Source organism: Canis aureus, chromosome 5 (assembly GCF_053574225.1).
Source record: "Canis aureus isolate CA01 chromosome 5, VMU_Caureus_v.1.0, whole genome shotgun sequence".
NCBI lineage: Eukaryota > Metazoa > Chordata > Mammalia > Carnivora > Canidae > Canis > Canis aureus.
The window spans coordinates 42,038,637-42,057,904 of record NC_135615.1 but is presented as its reverse complement, the minus strand read 5'-3'; the positions used below and the strand labels follow the sequence as shown (position 1 = coordinate 42,057,904).

Below are 19,268 nucleotides of genomic sequence, written 5' to 3'. Positions count from 1 at the left end.
AGATAGAAAACACAGAAAAATGAGTGAGTTTCTTACTCTGTGTATTTCTTCTCATTTTAATCATCTTGTAGTGGATTGCCTACACTACACTAAGAACTACATCCCTGGCACAGAGAAGATGTTCAGTAAACATCAGCAATTATTTTTTGTGGAATTCCATAGAAGCAGTTAACACACTGAAATTAGGAGACAATGCAGTTACCAAGCATGTCAGAGAAGACATCACAGGGCAATTGAACTGGGCCCTATTGAGTAACAGATCACCAGAGCATAAATGGAGGGATGAGTGGTTGACAACATCCTCAGCAGAGAGCACAGCAGATACAGAGCTCAAAATCTTTCAAGAAACTTGAAATGGCCCACTGCTCCTGGAGCATGGGTCTTGGGAAGGGTATGGCAATAAATGGACTAGGAACTTAGAGATTATGGAAGCTCCATAAACCAAGCTGGAGTTTGTTTGTCATCCCACTGGCCAGCTTTGGCCAAAGGTTTACTATAGAATACAAATTTCTTATAGAATGTTAATATGGCCAAACTTACATGGAAAATTCTGGTTTATACAAAGTTAAATTAACTTCCTTATTACAGGACTTCTCAGAGCTTTTTAATGTGTTTTGTAAACATACAACAGAGGCATATATCATGATTCTATTTTTTTCTCAAATTCCACACCTCTTTTCCCAGAAAAGATTAACACCTCAAAAGACACTGACAGTTCGGTGCCCTCAGGTTTTGGAATGGGGAGCCACGTAAGGGTTTAGAACAATTAGAGGATCAGATCTATGAGTTATAAAGAACATGTTCACTTAGAGAGGAGGATGGATTGGAAGAGGTAAAGTCTAAACACCTGATGACTTTAAGAAGTTAAATGAGAAAGATCACAAATTCAAGTAGGAGTCAGCAGTGAAAGGGACACGTAGGTGCTTGCACAAGTGTGTATGTGTGTTCACTTAGAGCAAAAACCACTTGTTGTTTGTAGAACCTGGGGAAGCCTTTATCACACACACACAAAAAGTCATGAAGCTCTTCATCAACATGAGAAATTCTTTTTTTTTAACATGAGAAATTCTTATTCCAAAAATCTTTTGTATTTGTGATGCCTTTCGACCCTCCCATCATCCTGTGAAAGACATTTAAAATCAGTTTCCCAAGGCAAATATCAGAGAAGAGACTTGGCCACAGTTCTGGAACTGGTGAAAAGGCATCACAAATGGCTCTTTGCATTCTATCACGTTCCCTCTAAGCAAAGACTTGAGCTACAGTTTGAAAGGTATGTAGGATTTGTATAGGTTGAAAAATAAGCAACAACTTCTTAGGTAGTAGGAAAAATACAAGAAAAAATACAGAAGCAGAAATACACATGACACACAGGAAGTACCAATCTGCTGCAGGCTGGAATCTCTCTGTGAGTAGCCCCCCACCACCATCCTTCAGGGCAGGGCGGGCTCCATGGATGTGTAACGTGCAGATGCACAGAGCCCCATGCTTGAAATCAGTGCTCTGCTGTCAGTCTTGAAGTCCTGAATACTTTTCCAACAAAGGACCCCATGTTTCTATTTTGGATTGGGCCCACAAATTATGTAGCTAGTCCTGCTTCAGACCTCAGAATCGGTGTTTTAATTGTCCATTTTACATTTGGGGGCTGCTCTCAGCTAGGTGCCTCTAAACTCTCACATTGCGGTTAGTCAACCCTGGATTAGTCTTATTTGCACGTGAATTTCAGCATTTATCTCTGCAATCCAGCTGTGTTGTTACCAACGCCTAAGAAGCCTGGTGCTGAGCACATAGTAGGCAGGTAGAAAATGTTTGATGTTGAATGAACATATGCCTCCCTGATGAGCCCACTGACATAAACAGTGTGATACTCCCTTGTAATGAAATCCTGGCTTTGAGTGCACCTAAGAAAGGGGTGGGGTGGGAGGAGAAGAAGCTGCCAAAACAATTCAAGAATGAGAACTAGAAAAGTGAATAAATCTGGCATCCACGTGGACAAAAACAGAGCATGTAATCCTGACAGTGTGCAGTGCTTCTACTGCTAGCTAACACTGATTGGGTGGGGGTTATGTGCTGCAGGCTGTTGTAAATATTTTATACCTATTAACCCATTTAATATTTATAGCAACCTTATGAAGTAGATACTACTATGATCACTATTTTGCCACTGACATTTAAAGCACACAGTGATTAAGTAAGTTGCCCAAGATTATACTGCTAGGAAATATCAGAGGCAGGTTTTGAACTTAAGCAGTCTGTTTCTCAAAAATCATGTGTTTGACCATTTGCCTCTTACACTTTGCTGACCCATCTCAGAAAGGAGTCTCACATCTGGCCTTACAGCATTATTATTAAGTGCTATATATGTGAGAGCTATTATTATTCTCCATATAAAAATATGCATGGGAGGTGATGGCACTGTAATTCTAAGCTTGTATTTAATTTTGGATCTTTTTTTTGGTCCCAGGTTCCTCGGCCCCCCTTTCCTTTTCCTGTGCATGAAATAGACACAGTGAGTCAGTTGGAAGCAGAACGTGCTCTAAACTATGTTGTTGTTGTTTTTTTTTTTTCCTGGGGAAAGAGTCCAAACCTTCATCAAACTCTCAAAAGGATCTGTGACTTTGACCCTAAAATGTTAAAGTCACTGCTCAGGGCCCGTACTCCTTTTCAGATGTAAATTCATAAACTTGGATTATCATACTTTATTCATCCTTATAGCCCTGTCAGATGCCAAATGGAAATTACAGAGGTCTCTATCTGAAACATGTTTAATATCATTATTTTCACTCTGTATTTATCCTATAAATATTTATTGAGCTTTAAAACATATACAGACTTGCTTACAAGTTCAAGGTCCATCTGATTCTTGAATTCGGCTTCTTTGTCTTATCTCATGGCCGTAGTCACGACTAGGGTATTAACCTTGTCTGTGTAACACTTCGAACTTATCAAAATGTTTTCCCACATGATGAAGTTAAGTTTATCATGTGATATATCTTGTAGCTTCCCAAAATGCCTATACTTAGAAGTTTTCTTCCAAAGAAGGAGAAAATGGGAGAACGTGGTTGTGGAGGTAGAGGGTGATAACTGCTGCTTCTCTACATGAGCATAAAGGCTTCCTTCTCAGAGTTCTGTGGCTGAGGTTCAGAAGGACTGATGCAACCTCTCCTGCAGCTCCACCTGGCCCACCTTTTCAGGCTGGAAAAATGGAGACAATGAGAATGAAGGAGAGCATGGAGCCTTTAGGGATGGCCCCCATGACTTTTGGAAGACAGTAATAGTAAATTCTCCCCTTCATAGTGACCTCAGAGCTCTGGAGAGTGAAGCCAACTTAATTTCCAACAACTTTTCTGTTCACCCTCTTAAGACAAAGCAGTATGTTGAGGAAAAAAGTTAAGAAGAGTCATTGTAGAGGGATAAGCATGGGAGCCAGGACACCAGGGTCCAAGTTCTCAGTCTGTTGCTGGGGGATCTGGGCAATTTGTTCTTTGCACAAGGCTTCAGTTTTCTCTTCAGCAAAATGGTAGGCTAGACCTAATGATCTGTAAGCCACCTTTAATACGAGACTTGCTTGGTAGTTGTTTAGTCTTACCTACAGTTAACCAAACTAAAAAGTTTAAGAGCAGAGTTCCCAAGACTGTCCTCACTTCTGGCATCAACTGAGAATTGGGGGGGGGGGGGGTTCCAAAATTATCCTCGGTTTTAATAATTTGCTAGGATTCACAGAACTCACAAAAAGCTATTATATTTTGGTTGCAATTTATAATAAGGAAGGGATACAGGTTAAAAGTAGCCATGGAGGGCACCTGGGAAGCTCAGTGGTTGAGCATCTGCCTTTGGCTCAGGTCTGGGGACTGAGTCCCACATTGGACTCCCCACGGGGAGCCTGCTTCTCCCTCTGCCTATGGCTCTGCCTCTCTCTCTCTCTGTCTCTCATAAATAAATAAATTTAAAAAAAATCTTTTTTTACAAAGTAGCCAAAGAAGGGGTGCCTGAGTAGCTCAGTCAGTTTAGTATCTGACTGTTGATTTCAGCTCAGGTTGCAACCTCAGGGTTGTGAGATCAAGCCTTGCATCCGGGAGGGGTGTGGGGGGTGGGGGGAGTCTGCTTGCAATTCTCTCACCCTCTCCCTTTACCCCTCCCTACCCCTGCCCTCTCTCTCTCTTTTTCAAATAAATAAATAAATCTTAAAAAAAAAAAAAAAGTAGCCAAAGGAACAGATGTATAGATCAGAGTCAGGGAGGGTTCCAAACTGAGTTTGTCTTCAGGGCACACACATTAACCCCTCTCCACTGATGTATGATAACACATACAGAGTACTGCTAACCAGAAAAGCTTAACTAAGCCTGGTGTTCAGAGGTTTTATTGGAGTCAATTACGTAAGCATGATTGATTGATTAATCGATTGCCCATATGGTTGAACTCCATCACCAGGTCAACCAACGGCTCATGACCCAAATCCTCCACCCTAAATCACATGGTCTTTCTGGTGTGGCCAGTCCCCGCAGTTAAACTGTTGAATGTGGCAACCTCTGCCCTAAACAAAGACATGGTTATCAGGTCTGACATATGTTACTGCCCAGAAGCCTAGGGCAAAAGCCAGGCCTCTCTTTGGGCAAGGCCAAAATTTTTACTATATAAGCTTCCTAGATTTATTGTTCATTAAGATTCCCTCCTGATAGACTTTCACTATTACGCAAACACACATTGACTCTTTCATTCTTTCAACAAGGCTTTAGAGTAACCAGTCTGTGCCAGGCACTGTTATAGGTGCCAGATATAGAGCAAGGAACAAAAACATTCCTGTCTCCCTGGAAATTAGGTTCTACCGACCTAATAACCAAAGCCAAATAAATAGGAACTGTCAGGCAGCAGTACAGGGGTGGAGAGTGCTGGGAACAAGGGGTGCTATTTTATTTTCTGTGATCAAAGAAAAAAAGGTATCTCACAAAAATGATAACTGGAGTAGACCCCAGAATGAAGCCAAACACTGAGCTCTGCTGTTGCCTGAAGGCAGGCACTTAGCACAGAGAGAACAGCAGATGCAGGGGGCCTGGGATGGGCGTGCTCTTCCTAGTGTGTCCCCGTAAACAATAAGGATGCCACTGTGTCTATGAGCGAAGGGAGTTGAAAGAAGAGTTGGTGGTGCTTCAGGTAAGGAGCAGAAAGAAAAAAAATGACAGAGCTGGAGCTGGAGCCAAATCTTTCCAGCATTTTAAGAAAGTTTTACTTTGAATGTGTAGGAAGCCAATAAAGGGCTTTGAGCAGAAAAGTGACATGAAGTGATTTGCATTTAAAAGGACCATTCTGCTTGCTGCATAGAAACCATTCTGTAGGGGGCGAAGAAGGGATCACAGGCTCCTCAGAGTCTTGAAACAGTCATGGTGATCTTAGATGGTAGCTGGCACTTGGTAGCAGCAGCGGAGGTGGTGAGAAGTGGTTGGGTTCTGGATGAATTCTGAAGTTGGAGCTGGCAGGATCTGTTGATGGACTGGAAGGAGGTGGGAAATGAGAGAGGAACCAAGCAACAGGAAGGCGGAGCGCGTATGGGGGAGTGGGCTCTAGGGATTGAGGTGCCTTGTAGACAGTAAAATGCCATGTCTCCTGTGAGTAATACTAGTGTGTGGTCAGAGGAGAGATTTGTGCTCAAAATCCAAGTGTGGGGTTTAGTCATCGTGTGAGAGCCAAGCTGTGAGACTGGATGAGGTTCCCCTGGCATGGGACTGTGGCTAGAGAAATCTAAGAACTTGGAACTCTAGGGTGTGTAGACATTTCAGACATCAAGCAGGGAGGAGGAACCAGCATGTGCCCAGTGGAAGGAGCATGCACCGAGGTAGCAGGAGGGTCAGGAGAGAGTGGCGCCTAGGAAATCAGTAAGGAGAGTGTGTGAGGTAGGAGGAAGTGCTCATGCACACAAAAAACTGTTTACATGTGTGTGTTAGAGCTAATGGTATATCTAATTTACTAAATCTTCAGAAATTGATCTGTTGATCATGTGACCACAAAGTCCTAATCTCTAATTCAGTCTAAAAGAACGAATCATTCTCAGCCAAACTCCTGTCACTGTATCTTTAAATTTCTCCAGCTTTAGTGGCCATAAGAGAGTCCAGATATCCAGCTGTGGAAGTCCTTTTTTTGGCAGTGACATCTGGCAACTTGGCTCCTTCTCCTACCTGGAATTGAAGCCATAGGCTCAAACTAAACAGTTGGCCTCTAAGAGTGATAACTATTACAGTGGCTGAATTACACTTTTCCTGATACCTATTATGGATTGTTAAATGGTGTCATTTTAGCACTTTCAGAAGCTGGTTCTTTTTTCCTCTATTATTTCAGCTTTACACGTTTTAGGGGAAAATGCAGATTGAGTTCATTTGTACTATTACATTTAATATATATGTAAATAGGGATCCCTGGGTGGCGCAGCGGTTTAGCGCCTGCCTTTGGCCCAGGGCACGATCCTGGAGACCCGGGATCGAATCCCACGTCGGGCCCCCGGTGCATGGAGCCTGCTTCTCCCTCTGCCTATGTCTCTGCCTCTCTCTCTCTCTCTCTCTGTGTGACTATCATAAATAAATATATGTAAATATATGTGCATGTGTCTATATCTGTTTTTTCTTAAGATTTTATTATTTATTCATGAGAGACACAGAGCGAGGCAGAGATGTAGGCAGAGGGAGAAGCAGGCTCCCTGTGGGGACCTGAGGACCCCATAGCCTCTCCCCATGACCCGGGGATCATGAGGATCACGACCTGAGCCAAAGGCGAAGCTCAACCACTGAGCCACCCAGGCTGTATTTGTTTTCTTATTCAGTCTATTGTTTTAAACATAAATGTGAGGTTCACTGTATTAAGGTTGCTTAGTTTGGTTTTAGTTAGTTTTGGATCTTGTTCAAGTCCTTAGTAGATAAAAATTCCTCTCTGAAAAAGTATGACAAAACACATTATGTGAATGGAATAAACTTTTTTGAAAAGTTTCTCTATACCAGTGCCATGGCCACTAGACACAGAGGTTATTGAGCCCTAGAAATGTGGCTAGTTCTGAGAGATACTGGACGTGTAAACTACACAGCAGATTTCAGAGACTTGCGGTGAAAGAAAAAGAGTATAAATAGATTGGTAACAATTTTATATTTATGTTGAAATCATAATATTTTTGATATATTAAAGAAAATATATTCTTCTAAAACTTTTTAAAACATTTAAAAATATTATTAAAATTATTTCATTTGTTTATTTTCACTTGCTAATGTAGTAACTTAAAAATTTTACAATTACAAACATGGCCAGCATTACATTTCTATTGGACAGAGCTGTTGTTCCGTGCATTTGGTAGCATATACATTTGTATCTGTGTCTCAATTTCTTCATGTGCAAAAAATGATTTTTGACCTTTCCAATACAAGGTTTCATCCAAAAAAAAGTTTCATAACATTAAAAAAAAAAAAAAAAACCTTTGGGGCACCTGAGTGGTTCAGTTCTTTAAGTGTCCAACTCTAGATTTCAGCCCAAGTCATGATCTCAGGGTGGTGAGATCGAGCCCTGCATTGGGGCTCTGCACTAGGCATGGAGTCAACTTAAGATTCTCTTTTTCTCCCTCTCCCTTTGCCCCTCCCCTCAAAAAAATACTTCAAAAATATTCTTATTACAAAAATAAGACATTCTAAATTTTCTTTGACAACAATATGAACAAAGATAACCACTGAATAGTATTTTTATATATTGATTTTGACATGCACACATTTTTTTAACTGAGAAAAGAGAAACCAGTTTTTTGACTTTTTAATTAAAACAACGTAACAGAAGCATCTATCCTTGTCATTACATACCTTTATATTTTTTCTGTACTCATATTAGCCTGAAGGACATATCCTACTCCAAGAAGTAACAGTGGCTTCTGATAGCACAGAATTTTTAAAATCCTTAATAACAGCTTTATTGAGATACTATACCATAAAAATTTACTTTTTAAAAGTAGACGATTCAGTGGTGGTTAGTATATTCAGAATTATGCAACTCTTGCCCTTATCTCATTTAGAACTTTTTCATCACTCCAAAAAGAAACCTCCAAATCCATATGCATTCACCTCCATTCCCCCACCCAGCCCCTGGCAAACTAATCTACTTTCTGCTCTATGGATTTGCCCATTCTGAACATTTCACATAAATCATATAATATGTAGTCTTTTGTGACTGGCTTCTTTCACTTAGTATATTTTCTTTCTTTTTTCTTTCTTTCTTTTTTTTTTTTACTTAGTATATTTTCAAGGTTGATCCATGTTGTAGCATGTATCAGTATATCATTCCTTTTTATAGCTGAATGATAATCCATTGTGTGGATATATCACATTTTATCCACTTATTAGTTGATGACCATTTGGGTTGTTTCCACTTTGGGGCTATTCTGAATAATGCACCATCATGAATATTCATATACAGGTCTTGGCATGAAGATGGGTTTTCAATTCTATTGGGTGTATACCTAGAAGGGAAACTGCTGTGTCATATGCAGTGTTTCACATTTTGAGGAACTGTCAAACTATTCATGGATGGACCATTGTACAACTGCACAAGCAATGTGTAAAAGTTCCAGTTTTGCCACACCCTCACCAACACAGTAGTAAGTGGTTTTCAACTGAGAGGATAATATTCATTCCTAAGAGAGACAAATTGGAATCTAGTAGTGCATGCTTTCCAAAAAAAGTGACCTCAACCTACCCCAACACACACACACACACAGTGCCAGGCTCCTATTTGTTTGATTTCAGATATATTATTTATCTCTATTACCCTCAGTCCAATGGAGGTAGCAATAGTACTTTCCTTATAAGGGTTGCTGTTAGAATTAAATTAGATAATGCTAGGAAAACCCCTTGCACAGCACCTAGTACAAGTGTTAGCTACTAATATTTTATCAATGGCTCAATACCTTCCCATTATATGTACACACCATGATTTGCCTAGCCAGTTCTACTGTTGCACATTTGGGTTATTTCTGTTTTTTCATGATTCTAAACAATGCTCTGAGAAATAACCTTAAATTTTTGTCTATATCTGTAATTATTTTCTTAGGATAGATTCTGTAAAGTATAATTTCTTGGTGCCTCTTAAAGAAATTTGAAAGATATTTCCCCATATATATTCTCATTTAAATTATATGAAATTTTAAGAAATGTAATCAGGAACTAGACAATACCCCTTGAGTATTACCAAAGTGGTTTTGTAACGCCTCACCTTATACCAAACAAATATAATGCAAATTAAAACTACCTTGAGTAAGATAGCCTAAATTTAACTCTAAAACCACTGAATGAGAAAAGGTACAAGAGGATATTTTCTCTCAGGCTCTTGTATCTAGACTCTTGGATTTTTGTTCCTCTTCTCCCATTGAATCCTAAGGAGACATGTTGGATCCTAAGAGCTATCAATGAAATCAGTGAATGTTGTTTTGCATTTAGGCAAATCCAGGGCAAAAGTAAAGAGACGGTAGAGCTTGAACAGTAGAAAAGGATGATTCATCTAGAATAGGCATGCACCTGACATTCCTCATGTCATCAGGTCCCCTATGGGGCAGTCTCTTCCACTTCTACCATGGCAATTGCATATCCAGCCTGGCAAGGATCAAACAAAGGCACCAGGTTTCCTCTGATGGATATGCGAAAGCTTCATGGTCAAGGTAGGATTTTAAGAGTCATTTAGCATAATGGCTCAAGTGTGGTTAGGTGGTGGGATACTTTGGAATTTGACACAGTTTGGGAAATTTAGTGTTGAGAATTGGAAGGAACTTTGCGTAGATTACAGGGGTGAGAAGGAAGATAAATCAGCAAGTATTGCATTTCTACTGGTGTGCTGCTAAATGTTTAACAGTTGGCTCTCAAAGCAAACAAAAAAACCAAAGCCCTGATTTATATAGGGTTTCTTTTTAATTTCCATGATATAAATATCCCACCATAGCAGATTTCAGATTTTAAGCTACCAACATGATGTCCCTCACAGCAGAGCTGGAAATAGCTGTGTATAATCGGCACGTTGGGCTCTCAATAGCCAGTACATAGCAGCTCCAGCATACCACTGTTTCTTTGCATAAATTACTGTACTTGGATAATTGAAGGCACATTTTACTCTGTGAAATCCATTAAGTATGCAGGATCTAGATTTAATACAACGTTTGAAGAGCGAGATGTTTTGTTTTCTTTCCCTAGGTTAAATGCCATGTTAAAGGTTCACTCATGTGGGGTATTACATTTTGTAGTGTGCACAAAAAGGAATGGCTAATCTTGCTAGAAACTCTAGAGGTTGCCCACTGAGCAGTCAACACATAAACCCCCTCAGAGAGATAGTTGTACATTCAGTGCTTAGTGATCCTAGAGAGGGATTTCGTATGATTCCACAACAGAGAAACATGATTAGGTCTGCACGTAAATAGGGTAATCCTAGTTCCACAGGACTTATAAAGGCGTATAAAGGGCTTTTTGCAGGATGGTAAAATTTCATGTATCCAGTTTCTAGTTGCTTATTAGGACAGACCGATAGGTAGTAAAACTCGGGTTTCTAAGTCACTTTTATTCACATAGTTGATCCACTTGTGGTACGTCTCTCCATTTTCCTACTGGTGGAGACTCACAGGAGCCACGGCTAGGGAGGAGAAATGATGTTTTACCATGAAGCATTTAGCTGTTTCTGAAACCACTCAACAACACTGTCCAGTAGTTTCTATTATTTTCTTCAATTTTGCAAATACAGAGGCCCAGGGGTGTTAAATTACTTGCCAAAGGTCAAACCAGGACTAACACCTAAGGCCTATATTAAGAATCTCCAGGCTGGCTTAGGTCAAAGGTTTTAATAAAATTGTAGATATTTAATGTGTTAATTGGATAGGATGACCTGAAAGATTCCAGTGTAAGCAGCACTAACCTAACTGGGTGAGGGTATGTGACAGTACAGGGGGAAGAGGACCATGACAAAGGTCCACAAAAAAAAGGAACGTGTCTACGTGTCATCATACTGAATCGTGTAACTTAAGAAGCCCTGTGTATTTGCCATTGGCCTTTTTGTGTGTGTGTATGTAAAGTACAGGCCTGAACTTGGTCAGCCTTTCAGAGTGTCTTCTGCTGCCCTCTTGATAGTTTATGACTCACTTTACATAAACTATAAATTAGACACTAAGTTGCATGACAGTAGAAACTGACTATTCACTTTATGCACAGATGTGGCTAAGTCTCCAGTCCTGCTCCACTGCCTGACATAGTAGGTGCTTTAATATTTGTTCATTATTGATAGTGATACTGATAATATTCAACAAGTAATAGCAGTATAGTCTTTCCAGGATTATTCAATATGTTATCTCATTAAATCCTCACAATAACTCCTTGAAGTAGATACTATTCTCCCTAATTTAGAGGTTTAAAAAATGCCTCAGAGGAACCTTGTAACTTATTCAAGGACCCAGTGATGTGTCAGAAAATCAGCTCTGCTTGCTATCAGAGCCTTAGTCCTTAACATTATGCTATAGTCTGTTGATTTATAATGCATCTGTTGCCTGCCTTTCTTTCTTTCTTTCTTTCTTTCTTTCTTTCTTTCTTTCTTTCTCTCTCTCTCTCTCTCTCTCTTTCTCTCTTCCTCCCTCCCTCCCTCCCTCCCTCCCTTCCTTCCTTCCTTTCTTCTTTCTTTCTTTCTTTCTTTCTTTCTTTCTTTCTTTCTTTCTCTCTCTCTCTCTCTCTTCCTCCCTCCCTCCCTCCCTCCCTTTCTTCTTTCTTTCTTTCTTTCTTTCTTTCTTTCTTTCTTTCTTTCTTTCTTTCTTTCTTTCTTTCTTTCTTTCTTTCTTTCTTTCTTTCTTTTTTCAGAAAGAGAGAGAGACAGAGAGGCAGAGACCTAGGCAGAGGGAGAAGCAGGCTCTATGCAAGGAGCCTAATGTGGGACTCGATCCCGGATCCCAGGATCATGCCCTGAGCCAAAGGCAGACAGACGCCCAACCGCTGAGCCACCCAGGCGTCCCACATCTGTTGTATTTCTAAGAAAGCTCATTTTATCAAAATCAGATGATAGAATTTCAGTTCTGTGGCGAAAGGGATTCTGTTTTAACTGTATCCCCAACACCAGAACACTTCTTGGCATATATTAAGTGCTCAGCAAATAGTTTTGGTACATATGCATACAGGAATGGGTAGGACAATTATTTCAATTGGAATAAAGCTTACACACTAGAAAACTACTGGCTCACGACAGGTTTTATCGTTGGGCGTGGGAGTTTTTTGGCAAGAATTTTAATAAGGATTGAGCTGCTAAACCTAAATATCACAAATATTTGTTACATTGAACAAATTCAGTAATTTACTCATTCACTGAAGAAATATTTATGTCCATTTACCAAAAATAATTGAGCACCTACTAAGCGCCAGCCATTTAGTATCAGAGATATAGTAGCAATGGTTGATAATGATAAGGAGACAACTATTACAAAATGCAGTGAGCCATGAAGAAGACCCCCCCCCCCAAAAAAAAGATACAGAGACAGAAAATTCCAGGGGAAGACATTGTGTTACAGTCAGGTAATGCCTCAGGGAAGTAGGCATGGTTCAGTTTCCATGCTGAAGAATGCCAAGAACGGGGCACCTGGGTAGCTCAGTGTTTGAACATCTGCCTCCAGCTCAGGTTGTGATTCTGGGGTCCTAGGATTGAGTCCCGCATCAGGTTCCCCATGGGGAGCCTGCTTCTCCCTCTATGTCTCTGCCCCTCTCTCTGTGTCTCTCATGAATAAAATCTCAAAAAAAAAAAAAAAAAAAGAATGCCAAGAACATAAAGAAGGAACACAGGGAATGGCATGTGCACACTTCAAAGGCTTTTAGAAAGAACTTTGTTGGAGTACAGACAGAAGGTCAGCAGGTCTTCTGAGAAATGGTCTATACGGTCCTCTTACCACCACAGGATTGCACAGGGTTCTTTCACCCCCTTACCTCCTTTCTTATATATCACTGAGCCAGCAGCCTTATTTTTCTTGGTCTTGGCACAGGGTTTGCCCGTGTTCCCCATTGCTCATGGTAGAAAAGCTGGAAAAAAAAAAGTTGAAACTTTGTAGTCTACTTACCCAGAATGTATCTGTTTTGCCTGTTCTGTTGCATTAATGCAGGAGGGATTTTTGCAGGCAACGTGAAGTGTGAAATTTAGTAAACCCCAGAAACTTGATCTCCAGAGAGCACACCTCCCATTGGTTACAGTGGAAAAATCTCTCAAGCACAGCCTGGCCGGCAGGGGCTGGGCCTACCCCATTCATCATGCAGCTCTGTTCCAATCTAGCCCACCTTCCAGGAGGATAAGGGGAGAATTTCCAAACACCATACCTAGGTGTCCAGTCACAAGTTAAGATCATTTCCACTGAGAGCAAAATGTCTTCTCACCACTGTGAGAGGGACTTAGCTTATTTCCCCTCTGCCCGCCCCTTCCGGATGATGCTGAACAGCAAGAGGAGCTAAACTGTGTAACTGCAGGTGAGCTGACCGCTGGAGCCCTGGTGACGGACACAGCTGCTCGTGCAGAAGAACCAGCCATGCACCGACACTGAGCAGACTACATTTGTTACCGCAATTTCATTTGTGAAATTCGAACAAACGAGCTTAATTAAGGCTTCACCACCAAACGAGAAGATGGAATCTATTGTAAGCTGAACTTCCCTTAAAAATGATATCCAAGAAGATCTCTACAGAAGATTTCGAGTCTCTTCTCCATCTGGCTCCCTGGAGGTGGGGGCGATGCCATATTCTAGCTGCCGGAAGCATCCACTCTTTGTGGAAATCTGATGGCAATTCCCAACCTCCGTTAAAAACTTGTTTTCCTATTTTTCTGAACTTCCAATACTTTCTAAATTGTGTTAGCTGAAGCATTGTATGTATATAATTAACTCACAGGTCCCTCTGGGCTCATCTAGCTCCACTTGTGGAGTTTAACTGAGCAAGACTGCGCTGATGTCTCTCCCTGCAGTGACACCCACTGCCATGAGCACCTTCTACAAGAGGAGAATGGGGGAAATGGCTTCTCCAGCTTGGCTTTTTAGTGAGTTGGGTAGCTTCATAAAGGATTTTACTGGTTTCATGACACTAGCGATCCACTTTTCTTTCAAATACAGAATCTGCAATTTGGGGGAAACGTGGGGGAAGGCGGGGGTGGGAAATTCTGTATTTTCCTCCTGGGTGAAGTAGGGAGGCAGGTCTCTTTTTCGCCTTAATTGGATCTTTGAAATCTCAGGGTAGCAGGGGCCGTCTGTGGGCACAGGGCTCCAGCGTCCCTCCCATGCTGGGAGCAAATGTCAGCGGTTCCTGCAGGGCTGAGTCTTCACGGGCAACACCTGCAGGGGGGCCTGCGGCACTCTGTCCAAAACAGAGTGCGAAGGGCCGGGGACGGTGGACCTTTTCAGGCCGACTCCTCCGTGCACCAGCTTCCAAACTCAGCCCTCTTGCTTCCCTCTGCGGTGTAGACACAGACGCCCACGGTGAGAAGGGGATGTGGACTCTGCAATGGAGGAGTCGTAGGTGCTCGCACAGAAGTTCTGGCCCCCGCTCCCCCGATTCTATTCGTAGCACAGGAGGCTTCAATTAGGCGACGGCGGCAGCCCTTCCTCCCACAGCCTCCCCTCCCTGAGGCTTCGAACCCCAGGCCTCGCCGCTGAACTGGATGGAGGGACCGCGTACCTCCTAGCGGGTGAGCGCCAGGGACCCGGAGGTGGTGTCCCTGCCTACCCACGGGGACCTGAAGCGCAGGTGTCCGGATCTAGGCAGCGAGTTAGGGGCCCGGGGGCGGGGTGGGGTGCGGGGGTGCGGGGGTGCGGGGCGCGGGGCGCGGGTCGGCGGCGCCCGGGGCCGCGTGGCCCGGCTGGAGGGCGGCTGGCAGGGCGCGCGCGCCGCGCTCCCGGGACCCCCTGCCCGCCGGCCCCCGGCGCCCAGGTGCGGGCTGGCGGCCGCGTGCGCCCCACTGCAGCAGGGAGCAGCCGCAGCCTCCGCCGCGGCCACCGGCGCGGCCGGGGAAGAGTCCCGGGGCTGCTGACGCGGTGGGGAGGAGCCTCGCCTTTAATGCACCAGCCGCCTCCAGCCTCCTCCTGCAGCAGCGGCGGCGGCAGCTGCGAGCGCGCGCGTGTGGGCGTGAGGGTGAGTGCGCTGGCGCCGGCCGCGGCGCCCTGCCCCGCTCCCCGCCGCCGTCCGCGCCCCCGCCCGCCCGAGCCGCCCTCCCGGGGCCCCGGGCCCTGCTCCCCGCCGGCCCGGCCCGGCCCGAGCCCGGCCCCTGCCGCCGCGCCACCGCAGCTCGGGGCCCGAAAGGCACCATTTTGTCGCGGCCGCCCGCTCGCCCGGGGGGAGGAGGGACCTTTTTTGCATTTTGGAGCGGCTGCCAGCGTGGGGAACCTGTTGGGCTTCTCCCCAAGCCCGCTGGTGAGCGCCTGCCGGGCGGCGGGCGGCGGGCGGCGGGCGGCGGGCGGCGGGCGGGCCGGACCCCTCGGGGCTCGGCGCATCTCGGACCTCGGCCCCGGCGGCCGCCGAGCCGGGCGCAGCATCCTCGCCGGGAACCGGAGCCGGAGTGAGCGCACCGCGGGAGGAGCCGCCGCAGCCTCGGAGATCCCGAGCGGAGGAGGTGACAGCTCCATTGCCGGGTCTTTATTTTTTTCTCTCCGCCTCCCCGTCTCCTCCTCAGGCTCGGACCATGGTGCAGTCCCTCCGGCTCCCCTGCCCCCCTCTCCTGTGAGACTGGCTGCGGGGAGGGATCATGGATACTTGTCTGCCGGCTTCTGGTTCCCACGCAAGTAAGCCTGCTGTCAATGGAGGAGGACATTGATACCCGCAAAATCAACAACAGTTTCCTGCGCGACCACAGCTATGCGACCGAAGGTAACGCCAGCCCCGCCGCATTCCGCCGCTGGGGCCGGGCGCAAGTTGCGGGTCGCTGGGCTCGGCCGGCCGCGGGCGCCGAGCGGCGGAGACTCCTCCGGGGCCGGGGCCGGGGCCGGGGCCGGGGCCGGGGCCGGGGCGGGGGCTCGGCCCGCGGGGGCAGCGGCCGGGGCGCCCCACACCCACCCGCGCTCCGCGAGGCGAGCCCGGCGTTCAGCAGCAGGTGGACCCGGCGCCCACGGGAGTTAAAATGGCCCTCGGGGATCGGGCTTTGCAGGGTGGGGCTCCCGACCGGAAAAATGACCGCCCCCTCCCCCGAAGGCACATGTCCCCCCCCCTCCCCCGAGGTGTTTGCCGAGGTCTAGGTGGGGAGATGAGAAGGGGGCCCCGGCGGACCTCCGACCCGAGGGCCTCCCCTCCCTGCGCGGAATGATGTTGTGTCTCAGGGGCTGCGGGGAGGGCACGGCTTCATTTCCTGCCGGTCTGTGTCTCCGGCCAGGTTACCTGCTCAGACCATCGGAACCCCGAAAGGCCCTTGGCAGAAGGGCAAGCCCCTCTCCCCTTGGCAGTGCATGAGCAAGAAATAAAAAGGTAGCTGGGGAGACGGCGTTCCAGCAGCGAGCGAACGAGTCTGACACGTGGGGCGAGCGATGCGATCAGTGGGGCCTTTAAAATCACCATTATGAATTCTGCAGCAGTAGTTTCTGCTGAATCAACAGCCAGCAGAAAGCAAGAGGGTTCAGTAAGCTGGGCTTGGCCAAGAGGTGAAATTGTCGAGGCTCGCTCTCTCTCTCTCTCTCTGCTTGTTCTGACGTTAGCAGGCAGGCAGGGAAGTCAGCAGGTGGAATCACATTCTGCCTTTTGTGTGTGAACAGAGAGTAAGAGGCATTTTTCTTTTTCAAATGCCAAAACTTTTGCATTTTTGCCTTCATTTTCTACCTGTAGGCCCTTATCCTTAAGCCCGCATAGAAAGTGTTGCATTATCACGTTGTAATATCCACGTGAGTAAATGTGTGTGAAAATGCCTTAGGAAAACACAGCAAGGTATGTTCATTTAGGACGATTCTTGGCATTGATGGGATGCTAATATTTCTGTAGTATGTAATCAAACCAAGACTCACAGAAAAATGCGATGGGTTTGGCAAGGTAGTAAAAGAGTTCAAACTCTGAAAGAAATAGAAAGATACAATTGTGGGGGCAAAGGTAGCATCTTCTATAAACGTCCCAGTAAGTTTTAGGTTAAAAAAAATGCCTAGTGAATATATTGAAAATATATTCTTCATTCATCATCATTTTTGGAGAGCATCCAGCCTAATATGTCCATGGTGCTAGACAGATTAAGCAGACTTGTATGAGCTCTGGCGTTCAGGAGCTTAGAGGTGGCTTTTAAGAGATGTTCAGCGTGTCCCTCCCCCATGCAGGCACCATACTTGCCTATTCTTTTCATTTGCAGGATGACAGGGTGGTGATAAGATGTTCTTTCTCAGTCTCAAGTGCTTTGTCACTGACTCAGTTACCAGGTAGATTATGACTACCTGTGTAGTCTCTGTGTCTCAGCATGTCATCCAAGAGAGAAGTTGGCCTTAGGTCTATTGGTTTTTCCGGGTGATACTTCTTTCTGTTTGTGACAACAAAGAAAGAGGGCTGCCTTCGTGTTTTCTTCTAGATTGCATTATGCCTCCAAGCGCAGGCACAGGAAACTTACTGAGCTGGGAAGATGGGCAAATTGGGACCGTGTGTATAGGGGTATCATCTCCAGAATGAAGAAATGAGTTAAAATGGAATTCCTTAGTGCTTTGGGGACCCCAGGTACTGCACTGATTGTTGTTCCTGTTTTATGGCATTTTTATAGACTCTGATTTTGGTTAAAATAACTGGGTTCATGTAGTCAAAAATGAGGCATGAGTTTATAGCAGACAGCTCTATAAAATCTTTCTAAAGAGTCAGCCTCTCAGAACGTTCTGTCTCTCTCTCTCTCACACACACACACACACACACACACACACACACACACCATGCCGAAAACGAAACAAAACCTTTATTTCTTAGTATGCCTTCAAGTTTCTTTACCTGATCTTATTGACAGTCTGGGAAGAAGGAAAAAAAAAAATGGAACTTGGACAATGTAAATAGCAGAAGTTGGGCAGAGCTGGAAGTTCTCCATGCTCTTAATTTGTTCATTTTAGGGAACATTCATGCAGTGGTGCTGGCCAGAAGGGCAAGAGTCCATCCTCTCTCTTCTGATGAATACCTTGGAAGTGCTGCGTACACCTTGAAAGATCACTAGATTGAAATATTATTTGTTAAAATCCTTTCTGTTGAGGGCTTGCCTCAAAAGTACCCTCCTCCTTTATTCACTTAAATCTACTTTCTCTTAAATCTGACAGTAGTGTCTAGGTACTTCTACAGATTTTGCTTTGCTTTTTGCCTTCCTTGATCTTTCGGCATTCTCCTACCTGGCCAGTTATGTCAAGGTTGTTGTTTTCTCCCTCCCACCCCTTCCCTTTCACTCTCTCTCCAAAATCTCCTTCACATTTATCTCTGAGTTTTTCTTTGCTTTGCTCAGATCATTCCACACTGCAGTATTCTATTTAAAGCTGAAAGGTTTTTGCTGTGTAGTTAGTGTGAAGGACTCTAAGCTCAATTTGCATTGTAAGTGGTAGCTGCAGGCAAGTTCAGCCAGCTAAGAGCAATGCAAATGCTAAAGGACACTTTTACCCAAGCTCTTCTCTTATTTTCTCTCCCTCTGCCCTCTCCCTTCTTCTCTCCCTTCACACTACCCCCCTCCCTCCCTTTCCCTACACCCCACCCCCCACCACGGGGAAGGAAAAAGGATGCATGATGTATATTTATTAAAGACATTTCCTATGACTCCTCTTTTTTTCTGAGCATCAAACTCACCGCCCTCCTCGATCTTTCTCTATCTTTTTCCCCTTTTTAAAGTTACCATCTTTGAGCATCTTCTATTTTCCATGTACTTGCTGAGCTTTTTAAATATAGCACTTCAGTATCTCCAAGTCCTGCTAAGTGGATGCTATTAACATTTTCAAATAAGGAAACTGGGCAACTGAAGGCCAGGGATGTTATTAATTTGTGAGGGTTACACAGATGAGGGTAATGCTTGCCTTCAGACTCAAGACTGTGGGAAATGAGTACCCTTCCACTAAGAAATTCTGCACTGCCTCATTTTCTATCCTTCAACCATTAGCTCCTGTAAGGAGGAAGACCACTGTGGTTTTATCTTTGTGTGTAAATTGTATTCCCATCTGAGGTAAAATTCTTGGCAGGGATCATTTGAACATGTGTATGTGGGATTACATATGACAAAAAATGGGGTTGGAACAAATACAGAAATAAAGTAACACAATGCTTGTACTGGATTTTTCAGATATGGAACTCTGGGGATCCTAA

The 19,268-nt window shown here is 44.6% G+C and overlaps 1 protein-coding gene across 13 annotated transcripts in view; it reads left to right on the top strand.

Moving 5' to 3' along the window:
* Positions 1-19,268, top strand: part of PPP2R2B (protein phosphatase 2 regulatory subunit Bbeta) — a 440,587-nt gene that overhangs the window by 159,232 nt on the left and 262,087 nt on the right. For 3 of the 13 annotated variants that reach the window (XM_077897733.1, XM_077897732.1, XM_077897734.1), the window contains one exon: positions 15,664-15,857. The exons of 7 other annotated variants lie outside the window; for them this stretch is intronic. In XM_077897733.1, the coding sequence (XP_077753859.1) occupies positions 15,664-15,857 (194 nt within the window). Of the gene's footprint in view, positions 1-14,982; positions 15,126-15,244; positions 15,405-15,499; positions 15,858-19,268 lie in introns of those variants that run through there. 3 more of the 13 variants (XM_077897740.1, XM_077897749.1, XM_077897743.1) reach the window with 3 other exon arrangements.